Raw genomic sequence first — 17,779 nt, 5'->3', positions numbered from 1 at the left:
CCAGGGCCTGGAGAACACCTGAGACCTGTGCAGAAGCACTCCTAGCTGCTCACCTGGTAGATGTGGTTCAGTTTGAAGTGTTTGAGGAGGAGCAGGAGCAGGGCAGAGATACTCTTTACAATGATCTCCTTGTGCCTGTTCACATCGATGCCCAGCTTCATGCTCTGGAGAACAGTGATGCTACAATGGGGACGGGACAGGTCAGTACAGAGGGTGGCTTGAGAGAGCTCGACATAGACCCAGGTATTTGGGTCAGATGCAATACACACAAGAGCCAGCACTTGGGAAACCTGAACTTCTGTGCTAGGGAAACCTCCAGAGTTCCCACCTACAAGCCTGTCTGGAGAAAAGCCCTCTGATCTCTGTTCCTCTCTCCCCTTGGCAAGCTCACCCCTTGGCAGTGTCCACCCACATACCTGTGCAGCCAGTCACTGGCCCTGGTATTGCCTCCAGACTCATTTCTGAGCTAAACTGAGCACAGTGGAGAGCACTGCGGTGTAAAGGGGCTACTGGTGGGGGAAGGGAGACCTCTCTGAAGACGATCCCTGTGTTGACAAGGTGGGGTGGAAACTAGAGACCCCGCAGACAGGATAGCTAGTATTCAGCAGCTGCCCCGGTTGGAGCACTCACGGCATCTCCTCAGGCAGGACGTCGGCCAGGATATTGATAGAGTCTGTCTTGGCCTTGGAGGTGGGGGCTGCAGCCAGCAGAATCTTAAGCAGAGCAATCTGGAAAGTAGAAAAATAAGGAAGGAATCCATCCCTGCCCATCCCATTCGACAAGGCTGTTCTTCAACATCTCAACAGTCCTATGAGAAGTGTTTTAAAACCCTCCTCTAAGTCTTTCCCTCAACGACCAAATCTCCCCAGCCTGCAGAGGGGCAATCACATGCCCAGTCCTGCTGGGAGGCTGAGGAGCCAGTCGAGAGCTTATAGGCTGCTCTGCTGCAAGACTGCTCTTTCCAAAGGGGAGGATGGAAGAAGCAAAGTGAGAGGGGCAATGCCTAGAAATAAAGTGGGAAGTGTAAGAAAGACCTCACTTCCTCCACCCTTTTCCTTCCTCTAATCCTGACCATCAGCATCCTCACCATTCTTACCCTGAGGCTATCTAACACGTGACAGACCACAGCAGACCTCGGAGGGTCTAGGGCCCCCAGTACACCCTGCACAGACCCCCTCTTAATCTCCACCCCTCCAAAAGAAGGACTCGGGAGTACCACCAAGTCCTCCTTCCTCTTGCAGGAGCCCTGAGGAAAGCTCAGAATTCTGGCGTGCTAGAGAAAGCCTCGCCCGAGGGTGAAAGCTCAGGCAACAAGCTGAAATGATGGACATCTCAGCTTGCAATGGCTCCAGCTGTCTGTTCCTGGAGCAAAGGAGGGCAGCTCTGGCCCCACCATCTCCTTACCATGTACTGGGGGAGGCTATACAGCATGCCCTGGTAGAGGATTTCACACGGCGTCTCTGGTACCACCTCTTCCCCCTATGGCAGGAAACACACAGTTTGCCTGGGCCCTTTTCCAGTTGACCAAAGGCTATGTTTTCTTGGTTGCAAAGGGTGGCATGAAAAAAGCACCAAGCTGGGAGTCAGATCTAGAATCCCAGCCTAGCTATGTTAATGTCTCATTACATAACCTTGGGTACATTACTTTCCCTCTCTGGGCCCTGTTTTCTCTTCTACAGATCAGTGGGCTGGCTGGTCTATAGGACTTCTGATGGCTCTTCCAGTCCTCATGTCTGGTCCTCCAGTCTTCCAGGCTGCTTTTCATGTTATCTGGAGTCAATCCAGAACTATTCTTTCCATGTCACATTCTGGATCAGGCGTCAGAACTCTCAGCTAGGAGATGGATGGCTCAGACACATATGGACTTGACTCAGGCTGCAGGTACGCCTCGGACACTGGGAACAGACAGCCCACACGGGGGCACTTCCCGTGGTATCGATCTGAGGCCACTTGAGAGTGTTGAAATGCTCTGAAGCAGGAAGGAGAGGGAAGTGCCTCAACAGAGAGGGCAGATAAGGGAGTTGGGTAACCTGTGGTCTTGGAGAGGCAGGAAGGAGTACTGGCTGGTAAGCTTTTGGGTGTAACTATTTTCTTTACTTCTCCATTAGCTCCTACAACATCCCTTTCTCCTTTCTGACCCCTTCCCTCATGTGCAACTCTCTTTGTCCTTTCGATGACCCCATCTAAGCCTTTTATCAGAGCAGGGAGACAGAGGCCTCCAGTGCAAGAGGCTACTCAGGCCGCAGCCATCTTTGGCCAGTGCAGTCCTTCCTCACCCAAGGTCCCTCTCTTACAGGACAGGGGTCACTGCCATGAGAACCTGAGGTAGGGGGAAGTCACTACGCCCCTTTTATCCCATACAACTCAGCTACTGCCTAAATAAACAAAAGTCTTAAATGGGCTTTCAGTAAAGCCTGGTGATCCTGCCTGCTTGCCTTCCTGCTCCCCAAAAGGCCTGTTTCATACCTTCTCCCTGTTCTCAAACCAACCCCCTCCCCTCACAGCCCCTCGGCAGTTGCTAACCCTGCCTCATACTTCATGGAGAAAACAAAAGCAGGCAGACGGGCATACCCTCATGTTCGCGTTGCCAGATCTACGGGGGACTCTCCACCTTCCTTCTCCGCAGGAAGGATCAACCACCTGTGCTCCCATCAAAGGCCAACCCTCTGCCTGTGCTTGGGATCACACACTCCTCTCCTTTGTCAAATGCAATCGTTCTGTAATTATCCCCTCTCTCCCGGGTCATCTGTGTTAGGACATAATGAACTCTAGAACCGCCTAGCTATAAAACACTTTCCCTTGACCCCACGTCCTCCTTCAGCTACCATCCCTTTCCTATTCTCCTCACAACAAACCTCCTGTGTTATCTGTGTTGACTGTCACCCCCTTTCATTGCGTTCCTTTTTCAGTGCAGCAACTAGGCTTCTAGCCCCACCACTTCGTTTGGGGCTGTTCTTTTCAAGGTCATTGAGTTTCTTGATGTTGCCAAATCCAGTGGGTGCTTCGTTCTTATCATGCTCCATTTATCAGCTGCATCTGACACAGATGATCACTCGTTTCTTCTTGACTTTCTTTTCTTAGCTTTTATAGTATCACAGTGTCCTGGATTCCCTCCCACCTCTCTGAGTGTGTTTCTTACCCTTTATGCTGGTACCTCTCCAGACTCTGCATCCTGGGGTTGTGTCCTGGGTTCCTTCCTCTCTTCTATCTCTACTCCCCCCCCCCCCGGGTTATCTCAGCCAGTTCTATGGTTATTTTAACACTGTCCATAAGTCAACAGCTCCCAGATTTTTGTCTCTAACCAGTCCTCTCTCTAGGACGCTGGAACCGTATATCTAATTGCTTGGCTGCTCTGCATGGGTGTTTAATGGATATTTAAAACTTACTATGACCAAAATAGAACTTTTGATAAAAGAGAACTTCCATCTAGGCAAATGGTACTTATTCTTGATTCCCCTTTTTGCATCTCTATCCACATCCAATTGAGCTACAACTCTTGGTCAGCTACACCTCCAAAATACAACCCAAATTCTCCTTAGCTCCACAACTGCTATTCCATTATGTCACCATCATCTCTCACCTTAACTACTGTAAGTTTCCTACCAAATCCCCACACATCCCACTATTTCTTGGTCCAGTTTCTACACAGCAGCTAATGGTTTTAAAAAAGGATGAGTCAGCCCTGCCTGGTGTGGCTCAGTGGACTGAGTGCTGGCCTGCAAAGCAGGGGGTCACTGGCTTAATTCCTAGTCAGGGCACATGCCTGGGTTGTGGGCCAGGCCCCCAGTAGGGGGCACATGGGAAGCAACCAACATTGATGTTTTTCTCCCTCCATTCCCCTCCAAAATTAAATAAATAAAGTCTTTTTAAAAAAGGATAAATCAGATGATGTCACTCCCCTATTTAAAACCTCCAAAGGTGTCCCTTGTACTGTGAAGCAACTTAAGCTCCCTGGTCTTTGCTTATAGGTCCTGCAGAAAGGTGGTTCAGACTACCTCTCTGATTCCCTGTCCTACAAGCCCGCACCCCACAGTGGGTCATACCTCACAAACAGCCTTCATTCACTACCTCTAATACTCTGAGCTTGCTCTCACCTTGTTAAGGCTGTTCCCTGTGCCTGGAATGCTCTTTCCCCTGATGTTCCTATGACCACGCCTTCTTATACCTCGTATCTTACCTTAACCATCACCTTCTCACAGGTCTACCTACCGTAGACTGCTACATGTCTCTATTATGTAATTCTATTTAAATTTTCTTCAATATATCACTCACTCTCTGATAGTCTTGTTTCCTTAACTATCTTTTTTCTCTAATATTAACATGTAAAGTCGGGGACCTTGTCTCGCCTGGCACACACTAGGAGCCCCAAAACATGCACACATGCTCTGTGACAGATTTCCCTTGACCCTCTTCCTGTGCAGGACCCCCTTAACTCACCAAAGACATGGGGCACTTCTCCAGCTCCTCCTCATTCTTGATCTGAACATCTGCGATGGAGATGTATTTGTGCTGGGGAAGACAAGCCACCAACAAGGGGCTGAGGGCCTCGATCCCGTGTGTACCAGCCTCTTGCTTAACTTCTTCAGTGACAAGGAAATATTCTGTATATGGGTCTGTCATCCCAAATAGGCCATGAACTCTTTGAAGGCAGGAGTCTAATTCACTTCTGCATCACTAACACTGAGCAATGTGCTTCATATACAGTATGTCTGTTTGTTCCATGCTTCCAATTTGTTGAAGAGCAGCAAACACCTAAGGATTTACCTTCAACTGAAATGCAAGGGGAAGCCGGGAATAGGGCCTTGCCCCTGGACCATGGCCCTGAAGGTTCTGCTGCATGTGTATGTGTATGTGGAGTGATGATGATGGGGTAGCAAAGGATTCAAGGTCTGTGCAAGAGGTGACTACTCTTAATCTTTGTGCTCACACACAGTTTAGATGTGGAGTAGTAGCCTGCTGCTCAGTCCTGGGTCTTTGGAAGCTAGTGTCCTACAGGCAGAGAGAAGCGAGAGGAAAGGAAGCGAGGAATGGGAAGAGAGAGAGAAAGGTGCAAGGAGCAACAAGTAATGAGAAGAAGGAATAACTTTTTCATCTATCTGAATGTAGGAAACTGGCAAGTAGGGAAAGATGCAATCTCTCTCTCTCTGGACAAAACGCCTCCAGGAAAAGTAGAATAATAGATTCAGAACATGTCTGGCAGCAGAGCCCCACCCAGTACCAGGACCCCACTAGTCAAACTTGCCTTGATGGCTCCCTAAGCCTGAAGACTGCGTGCTCACCTGCTTTAGTGTCTTCACACTCTCATGGATGGGCCTGGGTAATCCAACCAAGGTTTCTGTGTCCCTGTGAAATGCAAGACACACCAGGTTACAAGCTTCAAATGTATAGAGAATTACTGAGACCCCCTGGAGTCACACAGTCCACACCACTTTCAGCATCTGGTACCCAAGATCTTTCTTTGCAAGCTCCCAGGCCCCCCATCGTTGCTTTCTGACACAGAAGGAATGGTACACGTAAGTGTTCCTGAAATTAGGATTTTTGTACGTATGGTCTTTTGAGGACTCACTTTGTTTGGGGCTGGTGGGTTCCTACTTAAAAAGACACGTAGCCCAGTGACACTTTGGGAAGTAAAACACCAGTAACAATGCCTTCTTAGGTTTTGTAGAGGCCAGTGGGAAGGATTCATGAGGGTGAGGAGGTAGGGAAGACTGGATCTATTCTGGCCATGTCTCTTCTTCACAGAATTCTGGCCCATCAGAGCAGGAAGGGCCCCTAGGAACCATGTAACCCAACACTCTTTGAAGAAACTGAAGCTTAAGAGGGAAATGACTTGTCACTCAAGGCCTTACACTGGCTAATAGCATACAAGTTCTTCTAGGAAACCAGAAGGAGAAACTTCGATGGAAAGAACCCAAAGCAGTTACTGGGAGTTGCCCATGGCCTAGCAGCTCTAGGCTGCACTGTGACTGCTGGGCAAAATCTCTCATTCCAAGCCACCCACTCCTCTGGCCCCGTAAGAGCCACTCACTCTACAGCCGTTCTGACCATCTGTCACTTACTGCCCCAGAGTGAATCCGATGAACTTGTTCCTGCTTAGCTCCAAGAAGTGCTCAATGTCCTTCTGTCTGAGGGGATGGTTGGAGAGACGAACCCCAAAGAAGGGAAGAAAAGCAAACCTTGAGAGAGGGAAGCCTTCTGGCGCCCCCACCTCTCCAAATGGGGGATCAGAACAGTGGGGGAAGAAAGCAGCCAACCAAGAGAACTTCAAATCTAGGAATTCGGACTCCCAGCCTGTACTATATACATACTGAAAACACAGACCACTCCACCCTGGGTCTTCAGTGACTGAAACCTCAAAGCGTGGGGTCCCTGGTTCTATCACACCTACCTGACCTTTGGGGCCCAGGGTAGGCCCTTGGGAAAAGCCACCCGCTCAGCAGAGAGGGGCGCCTGCGAGGGTGGAGGTGGCACGAGAGGGTCCTGCTCTAGCAGGTCTAACTCTCCATCCAAGGTTCGCTCTCCATCGCCAGCAGACTCCTCTTCCTCCTCTGCGGCCGGCTCCTCAGTCTTAAAGAGATCTCTTTCGTTGTAAATGTCCAGGCTGTCTTGCTTAGTGAGGAGTTGCTGGGGGTGGGGGTGGGGGGAAGGTATGCAGAGTCTCACCTTGGGCATCCTCATCTGAGGCCAACCCTTTCCCACAGGCTTTTAGACTTCAGTGAACATGGAATGAGAACCCAGCCTTTGTGAAACTATCCCCTTCCCACCTTGACCCTACTGCCCACGCCGGCCCAGTGCCAGGACAAGCAGCTTTCAGACAACCATGCCACAGACAGGGAAAGAACACAGATCATCCCAAAGTTGTAGCAACTCAGCTTTCAGAAAGAACAGAGGCTCTCCTACCCCCCACTCCAGCGCTTTCCTTCCTAATTATGCTCTGCTTAGGTGAACATTTAATTAGTTTGCCTTCTGTGGGCATACACCAGCTGGCTGGCTGAGGAAGAAGAGGACAGAAGCTTGCTGCTAGGCAGAGGGAAGCGAGTTTGGAATTTTAAATTTTGTCACAAAAAGAAAAAGATTGGACAGAAATAGGCCAAAAAGTTAACAGTCCCTGCCTCTGGTTGTTAAGATTGTGGGTGATTTTTTTCCTCTCTTCTTCTCATTTTATATTTGTTCCAAGTTTTCTATAATGAGTAAGCATTACTTTATAAAACAAAACAATAAAGGTTTTAAAAAAATCTCACTGAAGATGATGTAGGCTAGCTGAGTGTGACTGGCTGGCCCTGACACCGGTAGTTGGTGAACCCAGGCAAATGAGGCAGGCAAGCTTGTGCAAGCACGGTCAGGCCTCAGTGCGGCTCGCCATTCTGACCTTTCCAGAGAGGCAGACTATACCTAGAGCCCTAACCTTTCATGTCCCAAATGGAAGTCTCTCGTCCACGGCCAGACAAGAAAGTGGTTGACTCAGAGTAAACCTTCTTACTGCTGAGAAAATGGGAAAGTGCCTCACCCCCAGGCACATGGAGTTTCTGGGAGACCTGGTCAGGTGCCTGGGTCCCTATCCCCAAGACTATACCCTAACTAAGTCTTGTTCAGGATGCTAAGCACCTCCAGGCACTGAGGTCCAGGCCAATGACTGTGGAGCGAGTCATGGATCTATAATGTGATATTACAATGTTACGTGATGACAGCCCAGGAATAGGTCCGGGCTGGGGGACAGAAGCCAAAGTACGGACTCCAGGGTTTCAGGTTGGGCATAGGGCTAATGAGGGACACAATGGGCTTGGTCATTTACTGTCCTTTCCTATCACATCCGGAGCAGCTTAGAATCTTGATATTTGGACAGCTAGTGTCACGACATGACTGTTTGCTTTAGTCCGTACCCTTCGAGAACCACGACGACCTCGCAACTTGGAGGGTGGGGGTGCCAGCTGAGACTCCCCCAGATCGAGAGTGTAAGAAGGCGGGGAGGCAGCACGCATGCTCTTCACCACCTGGATGCTGTCCTCAGCCAGCGGCGGCAGGCCCAATTCTGCGCGCTTCTGTACTTTGAGAGCCTGTAGATGCTCAAATCCACCAAGGGTAAACTAAGGCACAAACAGGAAAGGGGCAAAGAAGAGAGAGGAAGGGAGGGAGTCACAGGGAGCAAGGTCAGGAAAGCACGGGTGGGGAGGAACAGCCACAACCTCCAGTCCCCTCATACCCCAAACTTAGTCAGGAAGTAATACAACAGGAAGGGGCGAAGTGGTTGCTCTCCCAGTCTGAGGAACTTAGGGGTCGGGATAAAGCATCATTTACTGACCCAGGGCTCAGAGTATCACCAGAAACTAGGAGAGGAACTCCTAGGGGCCTCCACTGAAAAAAGAGGAAAATTTATCTCCCTCTTTAATGAACACATACAGATACTAAACTCTTGGTCACTCAACTTCCTCTGCAGTCATAGGGGGAGCTGTCCCTTGCAGTTGGGTAACTTGAACAGGCGGTTCCCCCTGGGATGCCTGCCCATGAGGGTGTGTTGTTCAGCTACTCCTGTGGGGTGGGAGCCAGAGATGAAGGATCTGGTTGAATAATTAGTACTAAACTACAACCATACACTTACAAGGACTTCATTTTTTAAAAGCGAATGCTTTATTTATCTGGATGGAGGGCAGCGGGCAGGAACTAATCCCCACGTTTTATAGCTACAGAAGCTGAGGCACGGAGAGTTGCCCAAGGTAGTCAGTATGAGCAGAGGCCAGACCTCCCAATTCTTAGCCAGTGCTCTCGGCATAAAACACAGGTTCTACCGAGGGAGATGCCATGATGCCCTAACTCACAGAGTGGCATCCCTTGTCAGTCCAACAGAAATGGCTAACCTGCTTGATGCAGAACATCTGATTTCTCTAGGACAGCCTGCTGCCCCTCCATTGGCTAACAGCTGCCCTAGTCCTCTGCCTAGCTCCTGCCTGCAGAATCAGAATAGAAGAATCAGAGGTAGCAGAGGGCACTGCTGACCTCATGAGATGGGAGTGAGGAGGATGAGACACTCACCATGACCACCTTCCAGAGCAGAAGCAGGACCTTCTTTATGGGAAAGTGGGGAGCCAGGCCGCTGCAGAACTTGGTAACCATGGAGAAAAGCAGAAGGGCAAAAGGCTCCTCATTATGCATGGAGAAACCTGGAGGGTGTGGAGAGGCGAGGGAGAAAGTGAGCAGGCAGTAACCGAAAGCCTGCTTCTCCAGCCTGATTTTGGATGCACTCACCACCCCTGAAGAATCTAAATATCTGGTCCTGAGGTGAGGCAGTGGAGGTAAAATGGCTTAGCTCCCAAAGCATGGAGTAGATTCCAAAGTAAAAGTAACAGTAATAATGTTGCTTTCTGGCTGAAGGACTCAATGTATTTCGTGCATCACAACTCACTTTCTCATATCACTGAATATATTTTAAAAATCCCATCAGCTTTTATATCTTATCCCTCTCTGATGACACCAACTTACAGAGTTCAGTTTGCAAGGTGACTCAACTCATTTTTTCATGGGGGATTCATGATGGAATGGGAGAGGGATGCCTATCCCCATTTAAATCAAGCAAATTAAGGCACAGAGAAGACATGTCATTGGTCCTAGCTCACAGGCACAGGGGCAATCAAAGCAGGCCCTGGTGCCTGCTGTGCCACATCTCTTCCCTAAAAGAAAGAATGTTAATTTGGAAAAAAATAAAAGAGAAAAAACAAAGGCTGCCTGCCTCCCTTAGACAGATGCTGTTCTTCCCATCCACCACTGGGGACCCCCATCCCTACCCTTCCCCAAATGCCACCTACTTAATTCAGTGCGGAAGGTCTCCCGAGCAGTCCTCCACCTGCAGGAGTCTGTTTCTCGCTCCAGGCGGATATTTTCCACCATCAGGTACATGACGCTCAGGAGCACCCTGGGTTATAGAAGGGTCACAAGAGGTGCCCAAGGCAGCTCCAAGCCTCCTGTCAGAGACCTCAAGGATGGTCTCTGTGAGAGCCCAACCCGGTAGAATTAGCAACTTCGAGCAGCCCGGGTGTGTTGGGATTAGAGCAAAGAATAACCCATTGCTAGCCACCCCCCGTTTCCATGCCACGGCCGGCCCCACTCACCGGAGCTCTGTGCTGTCAGCAATGGAGATGGCTGGTTTCCGAAGGGCACTGCTACATGCCTGGCTGTTGCTTGCATGGGAAGGAGGGAGAGAATGAGAACCCATAAGGGCTCTTTATTCACTGTGTTCCCACGGATCATGCACACAAACACCAGTACCTGCCATTCCCTGGCTATGTAGCTATAAAGGAATTGGTTTAAGGTGCAGGAGTGCATAGGATTCCTCCGCCGCCTCAGCAAACCCTTATCTGTGGTGAGGACGGGCAAAGCCTGTGATACCCACTCCTCTTGTAATCCCCACTGTGGCTAGTGTTGTGCTGGATACAAAATAGATGCTAAACAACACCTGATGAATAATAAACAGACTTCACCCTATCTGAAACTCCTGGGCGGTAGACATGAGACAAAATGAGGGTTCACTACAGTGATAGGAGCAGATCAGGCCTCCTCTAGGGCTATAACCCATAAGGGAAAGAATTGGGCACACGATAGGAATTGGTCCTGTACCTCCTGGGTCATGTTCTCAGCCAGCAGAGTTTTCTTTGTGGATTCCAGAGTTAGGCTGAGCCAAGAAGGTGTTTGGGTAAAAGGGCAACCCACCCAAAATAGGCCCCTGAAGCCCAGGGTTGAAGCTGTAAGTGGGGCAGAAGCAGCCAATGAGCCCAACCTCAGGGAAGAGAACAGAGTATCAGCAAGCATGGCTGGACGAAGGGGAGCTGTCAGCGTGAGCTCTGGACAGAGTGCGAACAGACCCAGCTCTGCACAGAGGTCTCTACGCTCAAGGAACCAGCACAGGACACGAGACACCCTTCAAGGAAAGGGCTTCTCACTCGATTTCCATGTGGAGTAGCTCCAAGAAGGTCGAGAAGGTCCCCATCTGATAGAGCAGGAAACAGTTGTACCTGGACCAGTGTAGCACGTCAACCTCTGAATCACACTCCCCAAACGTGCCTAAAAGACCAGACAGTGCCATAGGGGTTGAGTGGGGCAGTGCACCCCAGTTCTTTCCACCCCGCCCCGTGATCTTAGGACCCTCTTCCAACACCCTGCCCAACAATGAGGCTGACAAATGTAGGGCAAGGGACTCCTAGAACTTCCCGGAAAAAGGCAGGGGAGAGGAAGGGCAGACTCCAGGTTTAGGTCCAATGTGCTTGTTAATGGCCTGTCTTAAGTCTGAGTTCCCTGAGAAGTAGATCCAGAGATGAAAATTCAAGTACAAGTAGTTGATTTAGGGGTTGATCCCAGAAATCATCAGTAGAGAAGGGAAGTGAGGTAGGGAAGAGAAGGCAGCAAAGAGCTCAGTCCCAGGATGGGGGAAACTCCAGGAAACAGTGTAAAACACACCACTCACAACCATCCTACCCAAGAGGGTTCAGGCAGTCAGGCTGTTCATCCACTAGCCCCTGTCATGATGAGCGCTGCTGGGCTAGGGCAGCACATGAATTCCCTAGCGCTCCTGGCTGCCCTGTGTGGGGGCAGAGAAAGCCCTCGGGCAAAAAGATGAAGGTACTGGCACCCGAACTTTGGTCATAGCACCAGACCCAACAGATATGGGTGGGTACTGCCTTGTTTGCCATAGTCTTCCCTTCATACCATGTCTACTCTCTTTCCTCTCTATTTATGATTTTTATCGTTTTTTAGCTCCCAATAGTCACTTCTGCCAAAAGGCCCCTTACCTATAATCTCAGGGTTTATTTTTACTATTTCAGCTCAGCTATCTCATTTCTCCTTCTAACACCTGGTAATAGTTCTCTCCTGGAAAGTTGTCCTCGATTAATCTCATTGAGTTCTGATAATCCCCAAATTACAGCATCCACTCCTGCTGCTATTTTGGCTTGAACCTTCTAAATGTCAACAAGAAACAATGCAGAGGGTCCACGTGTGCATCTGTGGCACGCCCCTGCCTTCCCTCAGGGCCGGGGCCAGGCCACAGATGATAAAAAAAGCCTCCATGCTTAGCTGCAGCTGGTAGTACATCATCAGCTCTGGCCACACTGACCCTCTTGCTAGTCTCCAAATACAATTACAGCCCAGGTTAAGGAAAAAAGAACCCATAAGAAATCCTGATATGCCTGGTAAGATAAAGGTCCATTCCAAGGGATCCAGAACAGTACCTACTACCATCTCCACATCTTCACAAGCACCACGTCATTCCTAGCACAGGAAAGATCTGCCCTTGAAAGGCAGGGACCTTGACCTGGCTGGGTGGCTGAGGTAGTTAGAGTGTTGTCCCAATATGCCAAGATCGAGGGTTCAATCCCCAATCAGGGCAGGTAGAAAAATCAACCAATAAATGCATAAATAAGTGGAACAACAAATAGAGGTTTCTTTCTTGCCCTTCCTCTCTCTAAAAATCAATAAATACAAATTTTTTAAAAAAGGAAAGGCAGGGACCTTGCTTTCCCAGCATAACTTGCTTCATCCTACTCCTGATAGCACCATTTCTCTCCCTAATCTCCACCCCTCTAAAGTTGGCAAAAAAGCGGTCACTCACCTTGGGCCAGGTAGAGAACAGCCCGGGCTACCTTCAGTCGCCGCTCCCTACTGACCACCTCCAGCCGGTCCAGGAGCCCCATCACATAGGCCTTCTGGGCATCTTCCTCCAACTCCAGCCACTCCTTGCCCTGCACTGGGGACAGACGGGCACATGGGTCCAGTGCCAGCTGCTGCCTCCCCTTCCCGGGAAAGCTTCTGATGGCATGTCCAGCCCCCTACAAACTTTCCTCTTCAAAAGCTTCCTTTATTTAGCTGAGAAAAATAAGGGATGGGAAAAGTGAAAGACTCACGAAGTTCTTCCTGAACCCACTCTGCAGCCTCATCTTCTTCCACATCCCTTCTGTCCTCTACACGCAGCCTATATTGTCCTCTCTCTGCCTTTCTTCAAGGCGTTCCCACTGTCTCCCTACGTAGGCAATTCCTGTTCATCATTATGGATCAGGTACAAAATCACCTCTTTCCCACTAATGCTCCAGCCAGAAGCTCTGTCCCTGAAGACACTTTATTTGTCTTATGACACTTACCATTTCCTCCATGCCTGAGCTAGTTTTGTGATGTTCACAGTTCCCCTTTGCTATCTGACCATAATCTCTTTGAAGACACACAAATTCACCTTCACCCCTGCCTCCTGCATCTCTAAAAAAACAAGTACTCACCACACAACTGGTGAACTGAAAAGTGAATTGCCACTGAGCAAGTAAGGAAACAGTGTGGACACATGAAATTATTATTAGATGCCACTGAGAGTGGAGAATGGGTTGAACATGGAGGTCAAGGATTAGGCGAGGCACAGGGTTCTACCAGGCCACCAGTGCAGCCCCACCTCTCCATCTCTCTGCCCTCTTGGCCGTTTACATCGGGGAAAGGGACCTAGCTCAGGCTTCTCTTGCTTCCATTCCATAAGAGATAGGAAACTCTGTCTCATAAGCAAGAAGGGATAAAGAAGTTATATGGTTATGGAGAGGGTGAAGAAGGGCCATACTTTGTTTTCATTTTTTTTCTAGATCAGGCAGGGGTATCATGGAGAAAAAAAGCAGGTCTCTATGAATAAGGGTCTGGGATCACCTTGAGTCTTGAAATCTTCTTCAAAGCACCTCCTGTTAGTGGTGAATTCCAGGTTTTCAGTGTAGCTATACAACTCTGTGGCAGGAAAGAAAGGACAGAGTGACAAACATTCAATAGGCCCTTACAGAATCGCCTGGAGGAGTAGAGAGAGTAGCATGAAAGAGGTAAAACTCCCAATGCATTCCTGTGTCCGGTTCAGTCCAGAGCCAGCTCCCTCCCTTTTGGAGCAGTTAAAAATAGCCACTTGTGTCCCTGGGTGATTAAACCATCAAACCTGTCCTCCTCCTGCCAGCTGGCTGCTATAGCAGAGAAGGCAGGCTTGGACATTTGGTGAGGGCCAGGAGGAGGGCTGGGGCTGAGAGGGCTTCGTGTTATCACTTCTGTTTCTTAGGGCTGCAACCGCAGTCAGCCCAGATCGGGACTGCCCTGCCTCTAGGGAAGAGGAGGGCAACACAACTCCTGGAATGTAAAGGTCAGATCTTTATGCTATTCAAGGAGCAGTGAGAGCTGGAGAATATGTGTTAGATGGCTCTTTGGGGTTGGATCCAGTTCCTTCTCTCCCTGCTGAGTTTCCTCGAAGGGTAGAGAAGTTTAGGCCCACAGCCACCCGGGCAGAGATAGCATCAAACCATGTAGAACAGCTCTGGTTACCAAAGAGCTACCTGTATCCAGGCAAGTCTAACTTTGTTAACAGTAGTCTCTCAGTACAAAATGCAGAGCGCCTTTGAGAAATAAAAACAGCCTTTCCTTTCCTGCTCTACACTCACACACTCCAGACAATTATACCAGTACCCTCATCCTACAGAGGATAAAGGGCTGACGTCAAGAAATCAAATAGGTGGTAAGACAGATTTCCTCAAAACCCTGTTCCCTGAGACCCTTGCTGGAAATTTAACCAGGTCACAGATAATTCACAAAGAGAAATTCACTTATGTTTAGCCCCAAGGTGAGGAACACCTTGTCTGGGAGTCTTTTTGACTCCTGAGTTCCAGAATCCTGGAGGGACCAGAAGCAAGTCCCATCTCTGAAACTTATAAAATTTCCAGTCATTATTGGAAATAATAGTGTGTGTATGTATGTGTGTGTGTACACATATACACACACATATATGTATATATATACACACACATACACACACACATTATTTCTCACAAACCCAGTCAGAAAAGGGAGAGAGGCACTCTCCTAGGTACTTTGTGTTTATTTTTAAATTTTGGATCATGAACTTCCATATACAGATAAATATACATGATATATAAAACACCTGTTTATCTTCTGCCCAGATTAAACAAATATTAACACTTGTCACATTTGCTGCAGACACCTAAAGCTCCCGCCCTCTCCAGTCTATCGCAGGCCCCTCGCTAATGTAACCGCTACGATGAAGTTGGTGTGTGTGCTTCACTTACCTGTTTTTATTCTTTTTGCTACATATGTATGTGCTGAAAGCAACATAGCATTCTGTTTTAAATGTTTGTTATAACCCAAGCAGTGTCTATTATATTGTATAAATTATTTTTTCTTATAAACCTTTTTTAATATGTGTCTTTCCATAGTTTTTTACAAGAAGAACAGCATGGTGAACACACCCATTCACTTCATTGACACTGCTCTCAAACAAGTGTGCAACCGGACTTGTAGGAACATCTTTTAGACTCACGTGTTGGAGCAGTTTGACCCTTGTATGAATTATTTTGTCACTGCTTCTTTCTCCCCCGCAACATTATGTTTTTAATCTTTATTGACATTGAAACATATTGATATAGATCAGTTATTTTAATGGCTATATATTGATATACTACAGTTTATCTGTTCCTTTACTAAGTCATTTTCCACTTTCCATAATGGCTGCAATAAACATCTCTGCACATGCCTTCTTGAGCCCCAGTGTTTTGTTTTTGATTTTTTTAAAGATTTTATTTATTTATTTTTAATTTTTAAAAAATATTTTGCTTATTTATTTTTACAGAGAGGGGAAGGGAGGGAGAAAGAGAGGGAGGGAAACATTAATGTGTGGTTGCCTCTCATGCAGCCCCTATTGGGGAGTTGGCCCTGCAACACAGGCATGTGCCCTGACCGGGAACTGAACCAGCGACCCTTTGGTTCGCAGGCTGGCGCTGAATCCTCTGAGCTATACCAGCCAGGGCCGGCGCTGAATCCTCTGAGCTATACCAGCCAGGGCCCAGTGTTTTTTTAAAAGTGTACATCCAGATGGTTGGGTCACACTACGTGTGCACCCTCAGCTTTGCTAGATGTGACCAAACTGCTTTCCAGTTGCACACTCTGCTCTCTCAGGCCAAGCAGTGTATCCAGGTACTCATTTCTCTGCACCCGCACAACCCCAGGCTTTCAAGTTTTACAATTTGATTAATGTAAAATAATATCACATTACTTTAATTTGCTTTTCCTCATTTACAAAAGTAGTTGAACATCTTTTCATATATTTATTGGCCGTCTGGTTTTCTATTTTATGAATTCCTATTCGTACTCTTTGACCACTTCTCTCCTGGGCTGTTCTCTCCTCTCCCGCTTCTCTTCCCTCCCACCCCCCAGACGCACATTCTGGATTCTAATCCTTTGTTCAGTATTAAACTTAGCTCTCTATTTCTGTCACTCACCACAAAAATTTATTCCCTGTGCTTATTCACAAGAAATTTTTAAAAAAACATTTGTCTCTTTTCTTCAAAAAAGTCGTGTCTCAAAGTGTCACTTCCATGTGACAGAATAGTTAACTTTCACACCATCTCCACCCAAAGCTCATTTATTAATAACTGGCATTCACAGTACGTGTAACATGGAGTTCCTTAATGTGAGGATATCACATTTAGCTTAAGCTAGAAATCCAGAGAGAAGCAGCCTAGCACAGCTCCGCTATGATCGCTGTAGGAGACATGCCCAGCCTTGCTCAGCAGGCCAGTTGTCTGTAGTTTTTCTTCAGACATTGCTGAGATTTACTTAAGGGGTAGGTGTTGGGGGAAGGCAGCAAGACGGAGGTAGAGGAGAACAGGAGTGAGATAGGATGGGACAGAGAAGGAGAGGGTGGCAGAAAGGAGGAGGCGTGCAAAAATATGGGTGAATATGGGAAGAGATGGGAAATAGGAGAAGGTGGAGAGAAAATAGATTCCAGAGTGCACCAGAAGAGAATAAACAAGGGTGAGCAGAAAAGAGTGACAGAATGAAAGAACAGAGAATAGCATGGCCAAGGGAGAATTCACAGAGAGAAATGTGACAGCAAACACCGAGATGTTGGCTACTGGAGGGTGGAGAGAAGAGGGAATGTAGAGAACAGCCTTCGTTCTATAGCTCCCTATTGAGAACACACAAACTGCCCAGGGAGATGACAAGCCCCTCCCCTCCCCTCCAGGCCATCTTCCACCCTCCATAGACTCGTCCACCTCATACCTGACAACTCTGCTGCGTGCCCATCTGAATCTCCATATTCAAATTCCAGAGTGGGGCAGTCCACAGATCCCTGTAATGGAGAAATCTTTGTGGTAATTTGGGGAAAGGGTTGGCAAAAGAAGATTATACCCTCATTTCATCCTCTTCCTCTCTTGAAGGCCAAGGTGAGATCAGGGAGGCAGCTAGGAGAGTCCCATTCGTGCCTTTCACCAAAGAGGTAACCTCCTACAAGCCAAAATTGAGGCTCAGTGCAGGGTGGGGCTGAAGATTCCTCCTATACAGAGTCAGAAACTCTGGGTGAAGGGCCAGGATCGTAAACAGATAGGAAAGCTACAATCTGTGCCCATATCTGATCTACATAAACACAGACAAGAAGAGCATCTAGCTGACCTCTAGAAAAATGAGATGGACAAAAACAAGAGGGGAACTGTATTCTACTTCAGCTCTGTCATTAACCCACTGTATAATTTCGGGCACATCTCATTCTGTGGATCATAGTTCCTCGTCTGCAAAAAGAAGCCCTTCAGCTGTGATGTCCCACAACTTTAGGGTTATCAAAGAAGGCAGCATTTCCACTTCCAGTTGTATTAAAGACTAGATTTCCAGTGATGTGTATGTATACATTATTTTAACATAATCCACTAAACTCTTTAAGCATTTTGGGGTATTTCCTACCAGTATATAGTAATATATATGAATTTTTAAAATTTTGAATCTC

General features: G+C 48.0%; 1 protein-coding gene across 3 annotated transcripts in view; it reads right to left on the bottom strand.

The window, feature by feature from the left end:
* Positions 1-17,779, bottom strand: part of STRIP2 (striatin interacting protein 2) — a 38,964-nt gene that overhangs the window by 15,620 nt on the left and 5,565 nt on the right. Inside the window, exons 2-16 of one of the 3 annotated variants that reach the window (XM_028526123.2) lie at positions 17,062-17,131; positions 13,660-13,734; positions 12,593-12,727; positions 10,929-11,049; positions 10,101-10,169; positions 9,798-9,904; positions 9,028-9,155; positions 7,881-8,084; positions 6,389-6,624; positions 6,060-6,125; positions 5,280-5,343; positions 4,438-4,509; positions 1,405-1,479; positions 631-728; positions 54-180 (exon numbers count right to left, since the gene is read on the bottom strand). In XM_028526123.2, coding sequence (XP_028381924.1) covers positions 54-180; positions 631-728; positions 1,405-1,479; positions 4,438-4,509; positions 5,280-5,343; positions 6,060-6,125; positions 6,389-6,624; positions 7,881-8,084; positions 9,028-9,155; positions 9,798-9,904; positions 10,101-10,169; positions 10,929-11,049; positions 12,593-12,727; positions 13,660-13,734; positions 17,062-17,131 — 1,647 coding nt within the window. The remainder of the gene's footprint in view (positions 1-53; positions 181-630; positions 729-1,404; positions 1,480-4,437; positions 4,510-5,279; positions 5,344-6,059; positions 6,126-6,388; positions 6,625-7,880; positions 8,085-9,027; positions 9,156-9,797; positions 9,905-10,100; positions 10,170-10,928; positions 11,050-12,592; positions 12,728-13,659; positions 13,735-17,061; positions 17,132-17,779) is intronic. The other 2 variants (XM_036010899.1, XM_036010900.1) reach the window with 2 other exon arrangements.

The sequence above is a fragment of the Phyllostomus discolor genome, chromosome 10 (assembly GCF_004126475.2).
Source record: "Phyllostomus discolor isolate MPI-MPIP mPhyDis1 chromosome 10, mPhyDis1.pri.v3, whole genome shotgun sequence".
Classification (NCBI taxonomy): domain Eukaryota; kingdom Metazoa; phylum Chordata; class Mammalia; order Chiroptera; family Phyllostomidae; genus Phyllostomus; species Phyllostomus discolor.
The sequence above is the reverse complement of the archived record's forward strand: the minus strand, read 5'-3'. Positions and strand labels throughout refer to the sequence as shown.